At 39.5% G+C, this 20,808-nt stretch overlaps 1 protein-coding gene across 1 annotated transcript in view; it reads right to left on the bottom strand.

The window, feature by feature from the left end:
* Positions 1-20,808, bottom strand: part of PKHD1 (PKHD1 ciliary IPT domain containing fibrocystin/polyductin) — a 462,062-nt gene that overhangs the window by 333,078 nt on the left and 108,176 nt on the right. The window contains exon 35 of the mRNA XM_055263099.2: positions 158-311. Coding sequence (XP_055119074.2) covers positions 158-311 — 154 coding nt within the window. The remainder of the gene's footprint in view (positions 1-157; positions 312-20,808) is intronic.

Here is a 20,808-nt window from a genome sequence, read left to right on the forward strand (position 1 = left end):
GACCACTTCTTCCTTTACATAGTAAAATTTCAGTTTGGTCTGGGGATAAATTGTGAATTAGGTTCTGGAACTTATCCAAAAAGTTTCCCTCCTCCATCCCACTTACAAGTGATATAAGTACATAGAATAATATCGCCAACCTACAAGCTCCACAGACCTTTAATGTGCAGTAAGTTGAGGATGCTTGTGTTAGCGTCCAGCAGAAGCGACTGGCCACTCTCCACTGTGATGTTGTCGCCATCTTGTGGCAGCCTTGCAGGAAACCAGCTGTGAGTCCTGGACCATCTCCGGCAGAACTGTAAAAAGTTGCCCTGGAAAACAGAGAGCTGAGTTGGTGGGTTGGTTGGTTGGTTGGTTGGCTGGCTGGTCCGTTGCTTCATTGGCTGGTTCGCTGGTTTGTTGGTTTGCTGGTTCATTCCTTGTTTTTGGGCGGGATAGTATAAGTATTGAATCAAAATAGAAACTTCTCAAAGAAAGTAAAATTAATTTAAATATTTTAAATGTCTCCATAAACAGGAAAAAATATGAGAGGCAAAATTATATTTGAAGTTCTTCTGTGCCCAGCCTCTGGAATTCTCCAGTAACATGCTGGTAATGTTTTCTTACCTTTTTTTTGCCCCTCTAGCACGGGCCCCATTCTACCTAACAGATGAGGTTGATTCCATTTATTTTTACAGACATGTATTGAATCTTGGACAAAAAGTCATAAATAGCCTGGAATAGGGAGAATTAAAATGTTCTGCTTGATGGGTGGCATTTTGCTTTATGTAATTGGTATCATTTTTCACTGGCTCTACTGCCAAGAGTCCCTGTTTTATAGGAACATTCCTCTTCCCAAGTGCTTGGATCTATCCTCCCACTCGGCCTTTTATGATATTATTGTTGCCTTTCCCCCTGTGCCTGGTACATCAGGGCTGAACAAAGCTCGTACAGGCATAGGCAGAATGCCGACCGACTTCAGATGGCAAGCAAATAGCCTGGAACCTTTGAGTGAGGGGTAGGGAGCTGTACTGACAGAAGGAGCCAGAAAAGGAAGCACTCCCTCTCCACCCCAGCTTTCAGTCCCTCTCTCAGAACTTTTGGCTTTCCTGTTAATTTATGGTCACTCTGATGTCATACGTTTTTTAAAACAGGGACATAAAAATCACAGAAAGCAATATTGAGCTCATCCAAGAGGCTGGGAACATGTCTAAATGCCTTGTGAAGTTGTGGAAACATAATTACAATAAACATAAAGAAATCACAATAGAGAAGGTGATTCCTTCAAGGTAACACATATGACATGTGTAAGCCACTCTCTCCAGTCTTCTTCCCATTCAGATTCCAACAAATGTGAAGCCCAAGTTCCTATAAAAATAAACCACCTAGAAGGTCCTCTCGTGATGTGTTAGAGGCAGATGGGAGAAGATCGTTAGAAGGGAAGGCACGTTTGTAGTATCGACAACTACACCTACACAGAGAATAGTGCTCTAGAGTATTTCTGAGACAGAAAATGGAAAATTGTGTTGCCAGAAGAGCTGTTACATTTTCCAGAAGAGGATACAAACCCCAAGGTACAGTGCTGAGTTGCAGACCCAACACAATCACGGAGAAGGCTTTGCAATTTATTCGTTTTCTACATCTGCAAAGAAATAAAAGTCTATGACTCATCACAATTTAAGAGATGGAAAGAAATAAGGCATAGTGATAACCAGTTCCAGTATCACAGAAGAAAGAATAGGTGATACGGGAGCATCATTGTGAACTGCAGGAACCACGCCCCCATGGTGACTATCTGTAGGCTACAAAAGCAGGAGAGAATTTTAACTCTAGATGATTTCACTATAGCACTAGCTTTAGGTTGGTAAAATAATAAACAGTACTTCTTATAAGGCTACATATATTATACATTCTTATAACCCTTTAATTTTCTCCCATAGAATACAGAAAGAGGAAAGGGAGGCAAATCAAAGGAAACTGGAATGAAAGAAGGTGGGAAAAACAGAGATGGTAAACTGCAGAACAAGGTGAGCCAGGTTATCTGTAGTGTCAGCTCAGAGTCCATGATAAAAGGACATTTGAAAAAACTTGGATTTCCAGAAGGCCAGAGATGGAAAGGACTCTAGCAAAATCCTACCCCATAATTTTACAGATGCTATTTTAGGCAGTGTTCTTTAGAGCTTAATAAAATGTAGATTTCTCTAGTGTCATCGTATACCTATGAAATTAAAAGCTCAAGAAGTGGGATCCAGAGACCTACAATTTTAATGATCCTCTCAGATGACACTTCTGCATCAAAATTTAAGGATCAATTCAGGGCAAGGGCTGGAGGGTAAGGAGATATATCTTTAAAAGGAACCAAGAAGTTTTCTCCAAACCAACATCCAAAGCTTAGGGTCTTTGGCCAGGATCACCCAAAGACTAACAAGCTAGGAAGGATGACGTGTTGATGAACTATAAGAAATATGAAGAATTCAGCAGCACAATGCTTTCTGAGACATTAACCTGGTGGTCAGATCCATAACCCAGCCACAGAACTACGAAGAAAACCAGGGCTCGTTACATACACAGTAAAATGATCTGGAACAACTAGATATTAGTTAGGTATTTAAGTGGGTCAAAGGTAGACTATTTCATGGTGTAACCATTAATTAATTTGAGAACATTTTTAAATTTTTATGATTAGCACAGTTATCTGTTATCTAGCTCTCAATAAGCTTTAGAGACTTTCTTGCTCTGAAGCACTTGCTTATGCCATTTACTGCCTTCCATGTGCTATAACCTCTTGGCCTAGCCTGTCAGCCTTCAAAGATCGCTATACTTGGTCCCAACCCAGTAGGTGGAAAGGTCAAATACTGTTATCTCTACTTTCCAGTGGAGAAAGCAAAGGCTCAAAGTGTTTAAATGATGTGTCAAACTTCACAGTGATGGAGGCAAACTGGAGTCATGAAAAGGAAGCTCTCATCTGAAGTTTTTCCCTTACCGTGGCCTCTCCTGGGATGCTCAAAAGATCTGCATGGCTTACTCCCTTACTTAATTCATGCCCCTGCTCAAGTATCACCTACTTACCTGTATTATTATTTTTAAAAAGCACCCCCAATCATTCCTTCATTTCTTCTCCCCTAATAATGCTTCATTCTAGCATGAAATAATACAATTCCTTGCATATTTGGTTATCACTTACTAAGCTTACTCAAATGAAGCAGGGGCATGGTTTGGGTCATTGCTATATTCCCACATCCCTAAAAGGTGTCTAGCACATAGTAGTTGCTCAATAAATGTTTTTGAATAATTTATTAAATGAATCTTACACCTGCTGATGCCATACATGCTTTTACAGATGTCACACACAAACACACACACATCTCTTCCTAATGCAACAGGTGAACATACAGGTGCTAAGACCTTAAAAATGCTATATCCCCTAGGTCTTCTGAAACATTTACATCCCTTTTCGTGTTTTCAAGCTCCATTTAAACATTAAACCAAATGATGAATAGTGCTACTTAATTGGAACCTGAGACTCAGATTCAATCTCATAAAATCTTCCACCAATTTTTTCTTTCGCCTTAAGTTTCTCTAGTCAATGTGGCCAATGTCAAATGAATACAGATGTTTCAGCATTCAGTTTCAAGAGAGTTAAGCTTCTTTGTGCCCTGAATTCCCCTTAGCATAACAAAGATATCTTGAGATATATAAATGTTTATTGATGTACTCATGCTTTTACACAAAATAATGACTAAATACTAAAAAATCTAAAAATTAGTGCAGCCTCCACTGCTTACCAGCTACCTGGGGAAGAAGAAGAGCAGTATATCTCATGTCTCTATGATTGCAAGTTATCAGTGTAATCCATGATTACATGCACGTTGCCATAAGAATTTTAGTTCTCCTACATTTTCAGTTAACAGAGCTGGTGGTATCACTCCCTCCCAGGGAAAAGGTCCATGAAACTGTGAGGATGGCTCACCTTCCAACATCTTCATCCTCCAATCCGTGTCACCTTTGATCCAATCAAGAAAAAAAAATGCCAACAGCATTGATTAAAGATTTTGTGAATATATTTGAGAATGTTTCTGTTGATACCAACATATTTTTGGTGAAGGCCATGTTCCGTGTCAACAACCCAGCTTACTTCCACCTAATATAAGCTCTTTCCTCTATAGTTCCCATGATGCTCAGCCTTTAGCTTTAGTGTTCTTCCTGGAGATAAACACATCACTCATTCTTATTCTGCAGATGAAGAAAATCCATTCCTCATAGGCATATGGGGACAGGCGTGAAAACAGAGATATAAGGATTGACCAAAACATGACCTCATCTTTGCATCTAGCCCCAAATAAACCCAAAAAAAAGGCAAGAAAAAATCTTTCCTGCCTCAGCTAGGAAGCTTATGCAATTGTTTTCTTCTTACAGCATGTCAGCACTTCTCTGAACTTCAGGGAATGTGCAGTGTCTGCAAATCTTACATGTCACCTTAAATGTACTTGCAACACCACCAGAGTTATCTTGAAAGAAGTCATTGATCAGCAAGTTGGAACACCCGGCAAAGCAAAGACCTATTTGTGAGTGTATGCATTGAGCTGGGGTGGCAGAGGAGGTGGCGTATGGGAATCTCTCTAATCACAGTGTCTCTTGGCTGACAAGAACAAGAAATAGCTGTTCTGACACCTCACCAAAATGTCTTCTTCCTCAGCATCCAAATCCTGGAAACAGGAAAAGACAAGTCCCTGTAACCATTTTCTCCACTCTGTATCCTTCTTGATTTTCTCCAAAGCACTCATCTCTACCTAATACAATGTATACTGGTTTATAATCAGTCAACCCCTAATAGAATATAAGCTTCACAAGAGTGTCTTGGTTTTCTGCTGTATCCCTAGTACCTACAACAATGCCTGGCATCTACTGGCTACCCCAAAAATATGTTTGAATGAATAAATGGTCAACTCTTATTTGGACTTATGATGCCATAATGAAAAATACTTTAATAACTGAAATAATATGATATGAAGCTATAATTTAATTTTATTCAGTTCTTCTTTACATTGAAATGGTTTAATTTTTACGAAACCAACTTTATTTACCTTTTTTGTGACATTCTTCATTATGTTATAGATAAAACATCCTTTTTCATCCTGACATAAATATCACTTATATGTCCTTCTTGATTGGTGGGTTTTATATTTGCATGTTAATCCTCAACTAACTTACAATTTATGTTGATGGAAAGTTTTATACTTTTTTCTTGTTTTTATTCCTTGCTTTTTTTCCCCCCAAATAGCTAACTGATTGTCTTCATACCATTCATTAAATAACATTTATTCTCCCAATTAATACTCTTGGCTATTTTAACAGTTGAATTATAATGTTCAATGATATTAAACCTATTGGCCAATTAAAATTCCAAATCCTTTTGTATGAGCTAATATAAAGGCATTTCTCCCAAATAAATGTGACCTCATCCTTGTTCTTAAGGTACTCATATTATCATTTAGAAAAAATACAAATAGCCAGATAATTAAAGTGTGATTGATTCAATAATTAAAGGCATAACCAAGATGCTATGGGAGTTCAGAGGATTAGACGGCTGACCACAGTAGAGATGGCCTTGCAGGGGAAATCACGTGCATTAAACATCGTTTTCTCTTCTTAATCTGGACACAACAGATGACACAGGCTGAGATTATTTCAGCTGATTATAAAACAAAAGATAGTGTGGAAAAGTCAACCATCTACAAATCCAGGATTATGAATAGAGCCCCTAACCTATAATCTAATAACTCTTTAGGGAACAAAAAGGAAATTGAATTAGTTTGGTATAATTTATTCTTACTGACCTCATGCAGGCTCTAAGTGATCACTTTCTTTTCTCGGTGGTTATAAACCTCTCATGATTACAAGATAACATGAGAATGTCCTTCCACACTGCACTGTGTAGCACATTGACTACTCAAAGAAATGTCAACAGTACTTTTTGTCAGAGATTCCTGCCCAGTTCAAATTGACCCTTTCTCATCATTAGAAAACCACGCAATTCATTGTCTTATCTCTTGGTTCTACACACTCCTATCCTCTGCGATTTCTCAAAGATTGCTGACACTACCTCAGTGCTTCATATATCTAAGTTATTAGCACTCTTAAGCTTCAGAGGAGTTTCAAAGTCTGCAGACAGGACAAATTTACAGTCTTCTTTTATCGTTTCTTCTATTTGAATCTTCAAATCTCCTCTAATAGCATCTCTTCTGAATTTTAAGTCCAAAGACCTCTCCACTTGTGGGAGAAAAAAATGATAATGATAGCTACTGATTACTCAATGTTTCTAATGTCCCAAGCACAATGCTGTACATTTTATTTACAGTATCACTAAGCCTTATGTAAACCCTGAATATCTAAGACAGGTCTCAGTTAATTTAGAAAGTTTGTTTTGCCAAGGTTGAGGATGCATGCCCGTGACACAGCCTCAGCAGGTCCTGATGACATGTGCCCAAGGTGGTTGCGACACAGCTTGGTTTTATACATTTTAGGGAGACATGAGACATCAATCAATATATGTAAGATGTACCTTGGTTCCATCCGGGACAACTTGAAGCAGGGAGGGGGACTTCCAGGTCACAGGCAGATGAGAGACAAACGATTGCATTCTTTTAAGTTTCTGATTAGCTTTTACAAAGGAGGCAATCAGATCTGCATCTATCTCTGTGAGCAGAGGGATAACTTTGACTAGAACAGAAGGCAGGTTTGCCCTAAGCAGTTCCCAGCTTGACTTTTCCCTTTAGCTTAGTGATTTGGGAGGCCCCAAGATTTATTTTCCTTTCATACTCACAACTAAAAAATGTAGGTATTACTCTTTCCACTTAAAGTTTAATTAATAATAATGGCCAACACTTACTGGGTGCACTTAACAGGTATTATCTCATTTTGTTACAGATTCTTCTCAGACTACTTTCCAGGAACTACAGAGTAGATGGATCCCTGCCTTCAACAAATGTTTATTGAGCACCCACTATACACCAAGCACAAAACAAATTCCTGACCGCATGGAGCTTATATTTTAGGGAGATAACAGGTTAAATATATAAAACTAATAGTGTGCTCTGAAGTAAAAAAGAAACAGGGTGAAGTGGATCAGAAGTGCCAGGGTGGGAAGAGCTATTTGATATGGAGTGATCATGGACTGCCCTGAATGGATTGGATTGGGAAAGGAGCAGAGAAGTAGAGTATGAGCCAGAGGCTATCAAAGGAGGACCTTGAAAAAAGGGTGTGCTTGGAGCACTACAGCTGCAGCCAGAAGGATCAGGCGGCTGGCCCTGGAGGAAGGAATGCTGTAGGGCCAGATGGCCTTTCTAGTGATGCAATGAGAAACACTGCACAAAGACCTGGGTAGACATCAAGTTCTTCATATGTCATAGAAAAACAAAATCAAGTAAAACACTCAGTAACATATAACGAGGTCAGCAAACTACAGTCCACAACCCACTATTTTGATATTGGCACATGGCAAGACAATTCATTTACATATTGTTTGTGGCTGCTTTCAGTTTGTGACAGAGGCAACATGGCCCACAAAGCCTAAAATATTTACTATCTGGCTCTTTATAGGAACAGTTTGGGGACTCCTGGTAAATTCTGTTTCATACTATACTATCAGTATAGTACCTATAATATGCTCAGTATAGTGTATCTATGGTACATCAGTATTAAAACATGTGCAAAATGGAACTTTCTGTAATTGAAAATAGGTAGTTATAATACAGCTACCTGAGAGTTGAGGGACTGCAAGCAAAAACATCTTAGTGAAGGATATACATGAAAGTACTGGAAACTGATTCAATTCTTCCCATTTTTCAGTGCACAATAAGCCAGATCTCAGAAAGCCACAGAAAGGCAAGTGGAAGTGTGGGAAGTTGTGTGTGTGTGTGTATGTGTGTATGCCACTCACGCACTCACATGCATGCACATGAATACACACACACACACACACACAGAGCCAGATCAGAAGATTGACAGATACATGCTAGCCTTTTTCACAGAGCTGACACACTGCCATTTAACCAGCGAGCATGGAGCACGTGTTTGTGTTCCCAGTCACTATTAAGAGACAAGGTTAACATTTTAAGTGATGGACTACAACATGTTATTTCCCCATGCAATGGACCCATGACTGCACTGCCTTCGAAAACACTTAATTTCAGTGATTGAATACACAGAAGCGTACTTTCCCTGCTATGAACGTTTGACAGCTCCGCAGTTTCATACACCAGGAAACCTTTTTTTCTCCTCCTTTGCTTTTTTTCCTCTCTTTACACCTGAAGGGAAGCAAAATGAATATGTGGTGGCAGAGGAAAAAGGAAAAAGCCCAGAGAATGAAAACCAGCTTATAAGCTTCTGTGTATTTTAAAATAAAAGTATTTACTGCCATCTGCTCTAATTACTTCTAATGTTTGGGCTACCATCTTCATACAATAGAAATAATGATCTCCTCAAGGGCAAAAAAAAATTTTTTTACGGAAACAAACAAAAGTTGATTACATTTAGCTCCCAGGCTAAAGAAGCATCAAGCTACTTTGTAGTGAACAATCAATTAGGAGAATGGGTAGGCCTCCGATTAACACTAACAAATTAGGTCCTTTTGGTGGTTCCCTCCATTTTCTTCTTTTCCTGCCTCTTTAGAGGAGCTGTGCTCACAGCTCACAGAGGGCAAAGAGCTGACTAGGCATATTTCTGGATCTAGGGTTATTCCACACAAATTCCTTACATTTTCATCAGAACCAGATAAGGCCAAGTCTTCTCCCTGTCTTCTTGTTGACATCAGACATGTCCCAGCTTTAATACTGAATATAGGGCTGGGTATTCTACCAAGACTTCGGATTACTTCATAGAGTGAACTGCTTAGGGGCCACCCCAGACTTGAACTCCTCTAAGGAAGCTAAAGCCCACTTAGCCTCAGTAAAGTCTCCAGGAACAGAAATGATCCAGGCCAGGTCCATTCCTTAGACTTAAGTGAAATACATGGAGCCCAGAAAGACATGGAACAGACTTCTACAATGCCAGCAGGAGAAACGTTGCTTTCACAAAGGCTGAGTCTAGTGACCTTCTCAAATCCTCAAATTCAAACATACTACTTGTATGGAGCAGAATTCTGAGATGTCCTAGGATTCTGACCCCCAGTGTACACACCCTGTGTAGTCCTCTCCCCTTCAGCAGAAGCAGAGCCTGTGAATATGATGGGCTATCACTCCCATGATTAGGTTATGTTATATGGTAATGATGATAGAATTATGCAGATATAATTAAAGTGAGAGGTCAGCTGACTTTGAGTTATTCAAAAGGGAGATGGCCTCTACCTAATCAGGTGAGTCCTTAAGACAGAGCTTCTCCCCCTGGCCTTGAAGGAGCAACCTGCCATGTGGCTTGGAGGAGACCATGTGGCTAGAACCCAAGAACAGCCTTTAATTGCTGAAAGTGGTCACAGCCAACAGCCAGCAAGAAAATGAGGACTTAAATCCTATATTCACAAGGAATTGACTTTTACTGACAACCTGAATGAACTTGGAGGAAGACCTTGAATTCCAGATGAGAACATAGCCATGTTGACACTTTTATTTCAGCCTTGAGAGACCTTGAACAGAGAACCCATCTACCCTCTGCCCAGACATTTTTTTAAATTTTTAATAGATTTAGAGGGTACAAGTGCAGTTTTGTTACATGGATAGATTGCATAGTGGTAAAGTCCAGGCTTTTAGTGTAACCAACACCTGAAGAGTGTACATTGTGCCCATTAAGTAATTTCTTGTCCCACCTTCTTCCCACTCTCCCACCCTTCTAAGCCTCCAGTGTCTATTATTCCACTATATCCATGTGTACACATTATTTAGCTCCCACTTATAAGTGAGAACATACGGAATTTGACTTTCTGAGTTACTTCACTTAAGATAATCGTTCCATCCAGGTTACTGCAAAAGCCATGATTTCACTCTTTTTTATTGCTGAGTAGAATTCCAATGCATGTGTGTATATATATGTGTACACACACATACACACACACACATAAATACATACACACCACATTTTCTTTATCCAGTCATTTGTCAATGGAAACTTAAGTTGATTCCATATCTTTGCTATTGTGAACAGGGCTGAGATAATCACCTGAATGAAGGTATGCTTTTCATATAATAATTTATTTTCCTTTGGGTAGATACCCAGTAGTAGGATTGCTAGATCAAATGGTACTTCCATTTTTAGTTCTTTAAGAAATCACCATACTGTTTTCCATAATGGTTCTACTAATTTACATTCCCATCAACAGTGTATAAATGCTCCCCTTTCTCAGCATCCTCACCAATATCTGTTGTAGTTTGACTTTTTAATAAGAGCCATTCTGACTGGTATAAGACGGTATCCAACTGTGGTTTTAATTTTCATTTCTCTGATGATTACTAATGTTGAGCATTTTTTCACATGCTTATCTGCCATTTCTGTGTCTTCCTCTAAAAATGTCTGTTTGTGTCCTTTGCCTGCTTTTTAATAGGGTTATTCTGGTGTTTGTTTGTTTGTTTTTATTGAGTTGTTTGAGCTCCTTGCAGATACTGGATATTAGTCCTTTGCTGTATCTGTAGTTTGCAAATATTTTCTACTGTTCTGCAGATGGTCTGTTCATTATGTTGATTACCTATTTTGCTGTGCAGGTTTTTAGTTTTACTAGGTCCCATTTGTCTATTTTTAGTTTTGTGGCATTTGTTTTTGAGGTCTTGGTCATAAATACTTTGCCTAGGATAATATCCAAAAAAGCTTTTACTAGGTTTTCTTCTAGGATTTTTATACTTTGGGGTTTAACATTTAAGTCTTCAATCCATCTTGAGTTCATTTTTGTATAAGATTAAAGATAGATGTCCACTTTCATGTGCCTGCATATGGCAGTCCAATTTCCCCAGCACCACTTATCGAGTAGGGTGACTTTTCCCCACTGTATGTTTTTGTTGGCTTTGTCAAAGATTAGTTGGTTGTAGACATGTGACTTTATTTCGGGGTTGTCTATTATATTCCATTGATCTATGTGTCTATTTTAATACCAGTACCATGCTGTTTTGGTGACCATAGCCTTGTAGTATAATTCGAAGTCAGGTATTATGATACCTCCACCTTTGTTCTTTTTGCTTAGGATTGCTTTGGCTAGTTGGGCAGTTTTTTGGTCCCATATGAATTTTACGATGGTTCTTCTAACTCTGCAAAAAATGATGTTGACATTTTGATAGGAATTCCATAGAATCTGTAGATTTCAATCCATGAGCATGAGATGTTTTTCCATTTGTTTGTGTCATCCACAATTTCTTTCATCAATGTTTTGTAGTTTTTCTTGTAGAGATCTTTCACCTCCTTGGTTAAATATATTCATAAGTATTTTATTTGGTTTTGCATGTGCCCAGACTTCTGATCTATGGGACCATAGATAATAAATCAGCATTGTTTTAGGCCACTAAGATGGTGGTCATTTGTTATGCAGCAACAGAAAATTAATATGCCACCATAAGGACCTTCTTGAGAGAACAATTTTCACAGAGAATATGTTTAGATTTTTCCCTCTTTATTAAAGTTACTGCTCAAAAGCATAAATAACAGCAAGAAAGGTGGGATGCCAGTGCTAGGCACAAGGACAGGTCATTCTCTCACTGCAGAAACTCTCCTCACACAGGACATGCAACATGGAATTTTTCGACTTATGATGCCAAAAAATGTAAAGTAAGACCTGATGCAGACCTTTCTTTTGCTCAGGAAGAATTATGACTACCAAAGATATACAGTAAATACCACAAAGACTTCTATGTAGTCACCAATACTCACTATCTAGGCTGAAGAAATAAAAACTTTCTGATCCTGAACACAGCCAGTATATGTGTGCCTAGGGAGATAATGAAGTTTTTTGTTTGTTTTTTGGGTTGGTTTGTTTTGTTTTGGTTTTTGAGACAGGGTTTTACTCTGCACCGATCCTGGAATGAAGCGGTGCAGTCTCAAATCACTGCAGACTCGACCTCCTGGGCTCAAGCAATCCTCCCACCCCAGCCTCCTGAGTAGCTGGGACTACAGGCACGCACCACCACACCCAGCTAATTTTTGTATATTTCTGTAGAGACAAGGTTTTGCCATGTTTCCCTGGCTGGTCCCAAGCTCCTGAGCTCAAGCAATCTGTCCAGCTTGGCCTCCCAAAGTGCTGGGATTACAGGTGTGAGCCAACCACACCGAGGCCAACATGAAGAATTTTTAAAGACCCGTATTCTGACTCTATGTCTGAGAACGATATTTGACTATAATTGGTATTAAAAACACTACTCTTCCACTAGCATTGCTTCCTGAGAAAAGAGGATTTTCTTTTTTTATTTTTCACTTTAAAAAAAGAAAGATAAGGCAACATATTTCAGGGAAAAACCAAGCTCAGGAACAAGAGAAACTCATTCTGTACCTAGTATCTTCACTAGCCTTGACTAAATAACTTTTTCCTAGTTCTTTAAGCTTCAGGTTTGAGGTACTTTTTAGAGAGAAAAAGAAATTCATTTGTTTATCCTCAAAGCAGCATCATGTGTTCTTAAGCTTTCTGCATGTATTGCCTGGTATTTGATAATGTGCAAAGTTATTTGTGTTAATGCTAATACCACAAAATTATCAATTGTACCTGAAGAATGAGGAAACCCAGAAAGATGTTTCAGAGGTGGGGATGAAATCTCAATAACCTAGAATTTGAGAAACTTGCCTGTGCAATCTGATGCAGATGCTTTCCTTGTACAGGCAGATTTTGTAGAATTAAACCATCACCCTCATCTTTGTGAACATTTACTGGGTGCTCACTCTGAGCCAGGAACTGTGTGACCTAGCCTTGTCTGCATGAAGGCATAATTGAATTTCTAAGCTCTTAGAGCCCAGTTTCAAATGCATTGTTCTCTTTAGCCCAGACACATCCGCCACACATTGTCCCTTTTCTGCCAAACCCTGTTTATTGGTTCCAAATGCAATGAATCATTTACTGACTTGAGCAACATTAGAGGTAAACACCAAGGTTAAAACGTAGAGATAATTGAATAACACACCAACTACCAGTAACAGCAGTCCAGGCAAAAGAGGAAATAGATCCAGAGATTTCAGAAAGGGCAATCTGATAGGAACCCTCCATGTCAGGATCAAAACCGCATGCCACTTTGACATGATAGAAAAAACATCTGCATTTTATTTTTTTCAAAATTGTATGTGCCAGTTATTAACATGGGAAGAAGCAGAAAGCAAGCAGGTGGTAACATAACTTAAATACCCCAGTGATTAAAAATAAAACATCCAAAAATCAACTATCATGTATTTAGTATACCAAAACAGTGGTGTAAAGCTGGGTTTTTTTTTTAAATATATGTATCTAATTTATTGCTTTCACTGTTGATGAAGAAGATTAATAAAATATATGCATTTCTTTTGCAGTACACTTTTCTTTGGAGAAAACTCCAGAAAGCAAACATTGTCCAAAGCCCTTCCAAAAAATCATAAAGCTCAATATAACTTCCATATAGCAAAATGTACTTTAATCATGTACTTTACAGTCACCTGGAATTCATTGTATACAATTCACATAATGTCTAAACTTGGGCATATAACATATACACATACATTTATACCAAATTTCCTTTTTATGTGTCCTCAAAGGCAGAAAACTCAGAATCTTTGGTGAATACTAAGCAATCCACAGGCATAGTTTTTTCCCAGGAAGCCCCTCATAGTTCGGAAATCCAAAAGCCACAAAGACCCTCATGAAACAAGACTTCAAGCACAATAGTTAACTACCTTAGGATTCAAGGCTGAATTTACTCAATAAACCATACTAAAGGTTTATCAAAGGCCACAACACCTCTCAGAAACACGTGCAAAATACATTTTCCCGAATTCTCCCAACTTTGGGGAATTACACCCTTGCCAAAAATGAATTGTTCAACTTGCTGAGGATTAATTATTTATGTGGCTCTGTTTTGCTTTAAGAAAACAGAGATTTCTTTTTTCCCCGTTTTCCCAACTAGAAGAAATATAGCTCCCAAGAAGCCTCTGTGTTATAGTTCAGGGTTAATGAAAGCTTAGCTATTGGTTGCAATATCTCATTTTATAAATGTGAAACTCAATGACTGATACAAGATTACCCAATGAATTGAATAGGGGTAGGTCAGGACAAACACCAAATCAAAGTGCTTTTTGGTCTTTTTTTTTTTTTTTTTTTTTTTTTTTTTTTTTTTTTTTTGAGACGGAGTCTCGCTCTGTCACCCAGGCTGGAGTGCAGTGGCGCGATCTCGGCTCACTGCAAGCTCCGCCTCCCGGGTTCACGCCATTCTCCTGCCTCAGCCTCTCCGAGTAGCTGGGACTACAGGCGCCCGCCACCACGCCCGGCTAATTTTTTTGTATTTTTAGTAGAGACGGGGTTTCACCGTGGTCTTGATCTCCTGACCTCGTGATCCGCCCGCCTCGGCCTCCCAAAGTGCTGGGATTACAAGCGTGAGCCACCGCGCCCGGCCTGGTCTTTCAAAATTTTCTTGATAGAGCAATCACTATCATCCCAGTACGGATGAATCACATCACAGACCCCATGAAAAAGGGGGCAAGCAAGAAGCACAGCTTTCTATCATTCTACCATTTCCCACTCATTGATAACCTTCTGATAGCCCCCCCCTCCAGAAGAAGTTTCCCTTACCTGGGATGTACCTAAAGTAGTGTTTGTTTGTTTGTTTGTTTGTTTGTTTTAGAAAATTGAGAAAGAAACAAAAAAAAAAAAAACACTTTTTAATCAATCACCATGAACCAGAAAGAATTAACTTACGTTCTTACCCCCTTCTTATACTCAGCCTCTCTGCAAGTCTTTAAGCTTCTCATCTGGGCAAACCAAAGCAAACTTAAACCATGCTTAGTTTAAAGAATTATTTTAAACCTTTTGAACAGTTTGAGAATATTTAATGACAATGTAACAGGCACAGACTGTTGAAAGCTTGTCCTGTTCCCTAAGCCACCAAGATGATAAGAAGACACCCAAAGTAAGTCCAAGATGATAAGAAGACACCCAAAGTATGTCCAAGATGATAAGAAGACACCCAAAGTATGTCCAAGATGATAAGAAGACACCCAAAGTATGTTTACAGGATAGGAGGTCAATGTAGAAAATAAATGAAGCTTAACCTGGATGGAGTTGGAGACCATTATTCTAAGTGAAGTAACTCAGGAATGGAAAACCAAACATTGTATGTTCTCACTCATACGTGGGAGCTAAGCTATGAGGACTCAAAGGCATAAGAATGACACAACGGACTTTGAGGACTTGGGGAAAAGGGTGGGAGGGGGTGAGGGATAAAAGACTATACATATTGGGTACAGTGCACACTGAGTGATGGGTGCACCAAAATCTCAGAAATCACCACTAAAGAATTCATTCATGTAACCAAACACCACCTGTTTCCCAAAAATCTATTGAAATAAAAAATAAAAATAAAAGAAAGAAAAAGAGATTAGGACACAGATACAGAAGAAAGACCATGTAAAGATACAAAGAGAGGCAGTCATCGGCAAGCCAAGGAGAGAGGTTCAGAAGAAACCAACCTTACCAACACCTTGATGTTAGATTTCTAGCCTCCAGAATTGTGAGAAAATAAATTTCTATTGTTTAAACAACAGAAATCTAAATAAATAAAATTTAAAAATAAAACATAAAAAATAAAATTAATGAAGCTTCATTACATTTTGCATATTAAGCAAGAAAATTGAATTTTAAAGATAGAACTTAGGCTAATTTATAATTCACATAAAAGACATTTCTTTGTTTTTACTTAGGAGAAATATGAATGATATTGTATTTGACAATGATTTCTTGGATATGACACCAAAAGCAGTACAAAAAATAAATAAATAAATGGGACTTCATCAAAATTAAAATCTTTTGTGTATCAAAGGAAATCATCAATAGAGGGAAAAGGCAACCCAGGGAACTGGAGAAAATATTTGCAAATTATGCAACTGATAAGAGATTAATATCCAGAATATACAAAGAACTTCCATAGCTCAACAACAACCATAACAACAAAACCTGATTTTTAAAATGGGCAAAGGACTTGAACGGACATTTCTTCAAAGAAGATATACGGATGGCCAATAAGCACATGAAGATGTTCAACATCACTAATTATGAGGAGAATGTACCTCAAAACCACAGAATAATACTTTGCATCCATTAGGACAGCTATCAGCCATAAAAAAAAAAAAAAGAAAAGAAAAAGAAAGTGAAGTGCAGTGTTGCCTGTAGTCCCAGCTACTCAGGAGGCTGGGGCAGGAGGATTGCTTGAATCTAGGAGTTCTGCATTGTAGTACTGCGCTATGCACTAAGCATGTCCGCACTAAGTTCAGCATCAATATCGGACCTCTCCGGAGCAGGAGACCACCCCATTGCCTAAGGAGGGATGAATCGACCCAGGCTGGAAAAAGAGCAGGTCACAATTCCTGTGCTGATTACGAGAGTAGCTGGAGCCTGCCCGTGAACAGCCACAGCACTCCAGCCGGGATAACATAGCAAGACCCTTTCTCTAATTGAAAAAAAAAAAAAAAACAAAACAGAAAACAACTGTTGGCAAGACTGTTGAGAAATTAGAAATTAGAACTCTTGTGCATTGCTGGTAGAAATGTAAAATGGTGCAATCACAGTGGAAAACAGTAGGACAATTCCTCAAAAATTACATAGATTATAATTCAGCAATTCTGAGTATATGCCCAAAAGAATTGAAAGCAGGGTCTCAAAGAGATATGTGCACAGCTATGTTCATAGCAGCATTATTTATAATAGCCAAAAGGTGGAAGCAACTCATGTGCATTGACAGAGGAGTGGACAAACAAAATGTGATATATACATTCAATGAAATTTTATTCAGCCTTAAAAAGAAAGGAAATTCTGACACATGACACAGCATGGATAAATCTTAAGGACAATATTATGCTAAAAGAAATAAACCAAACACAAAAGAACAGATATTGTATAATTCCACTTGTATAAAGTGCCTATTAGTCAAATACATAGGAACAGAAATTAGAGTGGTAGTTGCCAGGTGCTGGGAGAAGGAGGAATAGGGAGTCATTGTTTAACAGATTCCGGTTTGGGAAGACGAAAACATCCTAGAGATGGATGTTCATGACGGTTACGCAACAATCTAGATGTACTAAATGTACACTTAAAATTAGTTAAAATGGTAAATTTTATGTTGTGCATATTTTATCACAATTTTGAAAACTGAAAGGCCAGGCACAGTGGCTCACTCCTGTAATCCTAGCACTTTGGGAAGCCAAGGCCGGTGGATCACAAAGCCAAGGGATCGAGACCATCCTGGACAACATGGTGAAACCCCGTTTCTACTAAAAATACAAAAATTAGCTGAGTGTGGTGGCGCATGCCTGTAGTCCCAGCTACTCGGGAGACTGAGGTAGGGGAATCACTTGAACCCAGGAGGCGGAGGTTGCAGTGAGCCGAGATTGTACCACTGCACTCCAGCCTGGGTGATAGAGACTCCATTAAAAAACAAACAAACAAACAAACAAAAAACCCTGAAAAAAGATGTTTCTCTATATTTAATAAAATCAATATTCTTGGGTTCTGTAATTCTACAGCTCAAACCCTCAGATTAAAAAATTAAACTTTGTTCAGTGCTTCTCTGTAAAGTCTATCTAGAATTGGGGAATTTTAGAACATCTAACATCCTCATTTTTCAGATGAGAACACTGAAGCCCAGAGAGGTAAAGCGTCTTTCTCAAGGTCCTAAACCCAGGTGAAAGAATGAGAAAACGGAAAAGAAGGCAATCCTCAGTATATATGTTTCCCTCATTGCTCTGTGAAGTGTCGGTTTGCACACCTTGTTTCTGTGTGTGTGCATGTGTGTATTCACAAGCCCTGTTTACCTGTCCACCCTACTCCCCTACTCTCAACCTGAAAACTTACAGAAATCACCTGTAGTCTTCAGATACACTCTGCTATTTCATGTCCCATGCCTTCACTTACAGAGCTTGCCTCCATTAGCTTCATCGAGAACGGCCTTTCACCCCTGTTCTACCAGACAAACTCATTCTTTCAAAGCCAGGTCATTCCTCTTTCTTCCAGAAGCTTTTGATAGTGTCCCCTCACCCCAAAGCAGAGCTACCCCCACCCTTCTTACTGCTTCCACCAGGCTTTGCACATACTGCTGTAGTCCTTACCCCACACTGCCTTACGAAGTTTAGTATATTGTAGTATTTTCTATTTCCACTCTCTAAGCCAGCTCCACTACCTAAGCCAGATGAGTGGAGCTGCAAGAGAACCAATGGGAGAGCTTAATGGAAAAGGCACTAGTATTTGATTCCCACCTGGAAAGTCTAAAGACGAGACTGGCTGGAGCTGCCCTTGCCCAGTGGCAGAGGGAAGAGGGGGCACTGGTTTGGGGGCAAGCTACATGTCACCTCTGGAGAGACAGGCAAATGTAGATCCCACCAAAGGGAACAGGCTGATATGACTTAAAGAGATCTTTCCCAAGAGGCAGACTGGATTGGTGAGGGAGAAGCAAAGCTCCTCACCAACATTCTCCCTGCAAAAAAAAATGGGCCAGCCATTCAGAGAGAGTTGCAGACCTAAGATCCCAGCAGGAGGATCTCTAATGAAGCCACAGAAAATCTCATAAGAGAGAGCTAACACCTGTGCATTTCCCACCCAGATAGCACCTAGATAGGAGCTGCACCTGCCACTCATGTTGTCTCCTTTGGCCCTACTCATCTCTCCTCTCAGACCAACTCCTAGAGAAACGAAGGAAGGAGATGGAGAGAAGAGAGAAACAGCCATTCCCCACCCCACCCCACACCAAGGTTTCCAAGTCATCTAGGGGTGAAGGAGCCTTTTAAAATTAGATAAATGTGGGGGTTTCAAAATTATATTGGACTGAATTGGAGTTAAGAGATTATTAGTGCCCATCAAGATTAATGTGTTCAAAACACATCATAAGATAAAGACTTCAAAGTAGTCTTTGAAGACTACCTCAGCCAGGGGCATTTCAGTGTTCAGGGGCTGTCAAAGCCAAGGAACTTGCAGGGGATGGACTAGAGGTGAGGAACAGGAAACACCCAATGTCACTAGGCTTTCAACAAACACGGGCTGTGAGGGAAGAAGAGACTCAGTCACATGCTAAAAGGGGCCATAAAGTCAACAGAGGGTTAGGGGAAGTTTGGGGTTCTTTATTTAAGATTAAACAGTTTACGCACTGAGAGAAATGCAGAAAAGAGATGAGGCCGTTTTGACATCAGGTGCTACCGAGAAGGAGAGGAGGTAATCTAGAATATGAGTAGGGATCAGCCCCCTTCTCTGCTCATCTCACAAACACTGTAAGTTGCAGGCATACATCCTCTTCTTCCTCATCTGCACATTCTTCCTGGATCCTGTCACTTCCTGTGGCTTCTATTATCACCTACCTCATAATAACTTTCAAATCTGTATCTCAGACTCTGAAATGAAAGGTTCGAACTGAAGGAGAAAGTGCCTCAACTCTCTCCTAAACTCTAAATGGATGGATATCTCCATTTGTATGTTACCTGGAGCATTCAGCCATAACATGTGTATAATAACATTCATTATTTTCCCCTTCCCACAAACTTATTTACTTAGCCATCAATATCGAGTTTACAGTTACCAAACACCAAAAATATAATCACCTGACTTGTCCCGTCCTTAATCCCCAGCGTCCAATAGGTAACCAAGTTGTGTCCACGACCTCATAAATGCCTCTTCATTCATTCTTTTCTTCTCTATGTATGCAGTTACATAGAGAAGAAAAGACCATACAGAACATACAGAGTGTGTCTGAAGACTACAGGTGATTTCTGCACATCCTCATGTAGGCCTTAGTTTAAGAGCTGCTCATCTCTCACCAGAATCTTCTTGACTGTAGGCTCCATGAGAACAGAGAGCATGTCTGTTTATGCATCTAGGGTTTATTGCAGCACTTGTTACATAGTAGGTTTTTAATAAATATTTATTAAATGAATGAATAAATGTTAAATGGATGACCATTGATTGCAACAGCCATTCTGATCTCTCTGCTTCCAATCTCCCCACATCCTTTCATTCTCCTCTGCATTGCTAATATTCTCTTCCTAGGAAAATTAACCTCACTCATTCATTCTCTCTCTGTCTTTCTCCCTCTCTCTCTCTTCCTCCTCTCCCCCTGACACACAGTCACCAACACATACAGTCACCCACCCATACAGTCACCCACCTGACCTGCCTCTCACACACACTTAGAATACACAGAGCGTAGAGCTTAGAAAAGAGCTGACTCCAGTGCCTAGAGAACAAAGTCCAAATTCAAATAAGTATCTAATCCCCTACCCTACAAGTGGTCTCCCAGCCTCATCCCTCGCTTCTCCCCATAATTCTGCTGGATCATGTGCCATCCTCAAGTTATACCAAAAGCCCCAGTGTCCCCTAACATACCATGACTTGTATGCACATATTTTTTCTCTCCTGAGCAGTCCAGTTGTTTTCCAAGGCCTGTCTCCATTTAAAATCTCCCCAGAATGATCTTCTTGGACCCTGGAGAAGCTATCTTCTCTCAGTGCTGCCCTGCGCACAGTGCCCACTGCTTTTGTGCTCCACATTTACATCAATGTTTCACCTTGCTAGAGCGTGAGTTTTAAGGGCAAGGACTATATGGTAGTCACATGTGTATTACAAGTCACTAGCACCTCTCCTGGTACATAATGGGCACTTGCCAAATTAATTAGACCAAATTCATGAATTAGACCCATTTATTACCCGTATGTAAC

Source organism: Symphalangus syndactylus, chromosome 23 (assembly GCF_028878055.3).
Source record: "Symphalangus syndactylus isolate Jambi chromosome 23, NHGRI_mSymSyn1-v2.1_pri, whole genome shotgun sequence".
Classification (NCBI taxonomy): Eukaryota; Metazoa; Chordata; class Mammalia; order Primates; family Hylobatidae; genus Symphalangus; species Symphalangus syndactylus.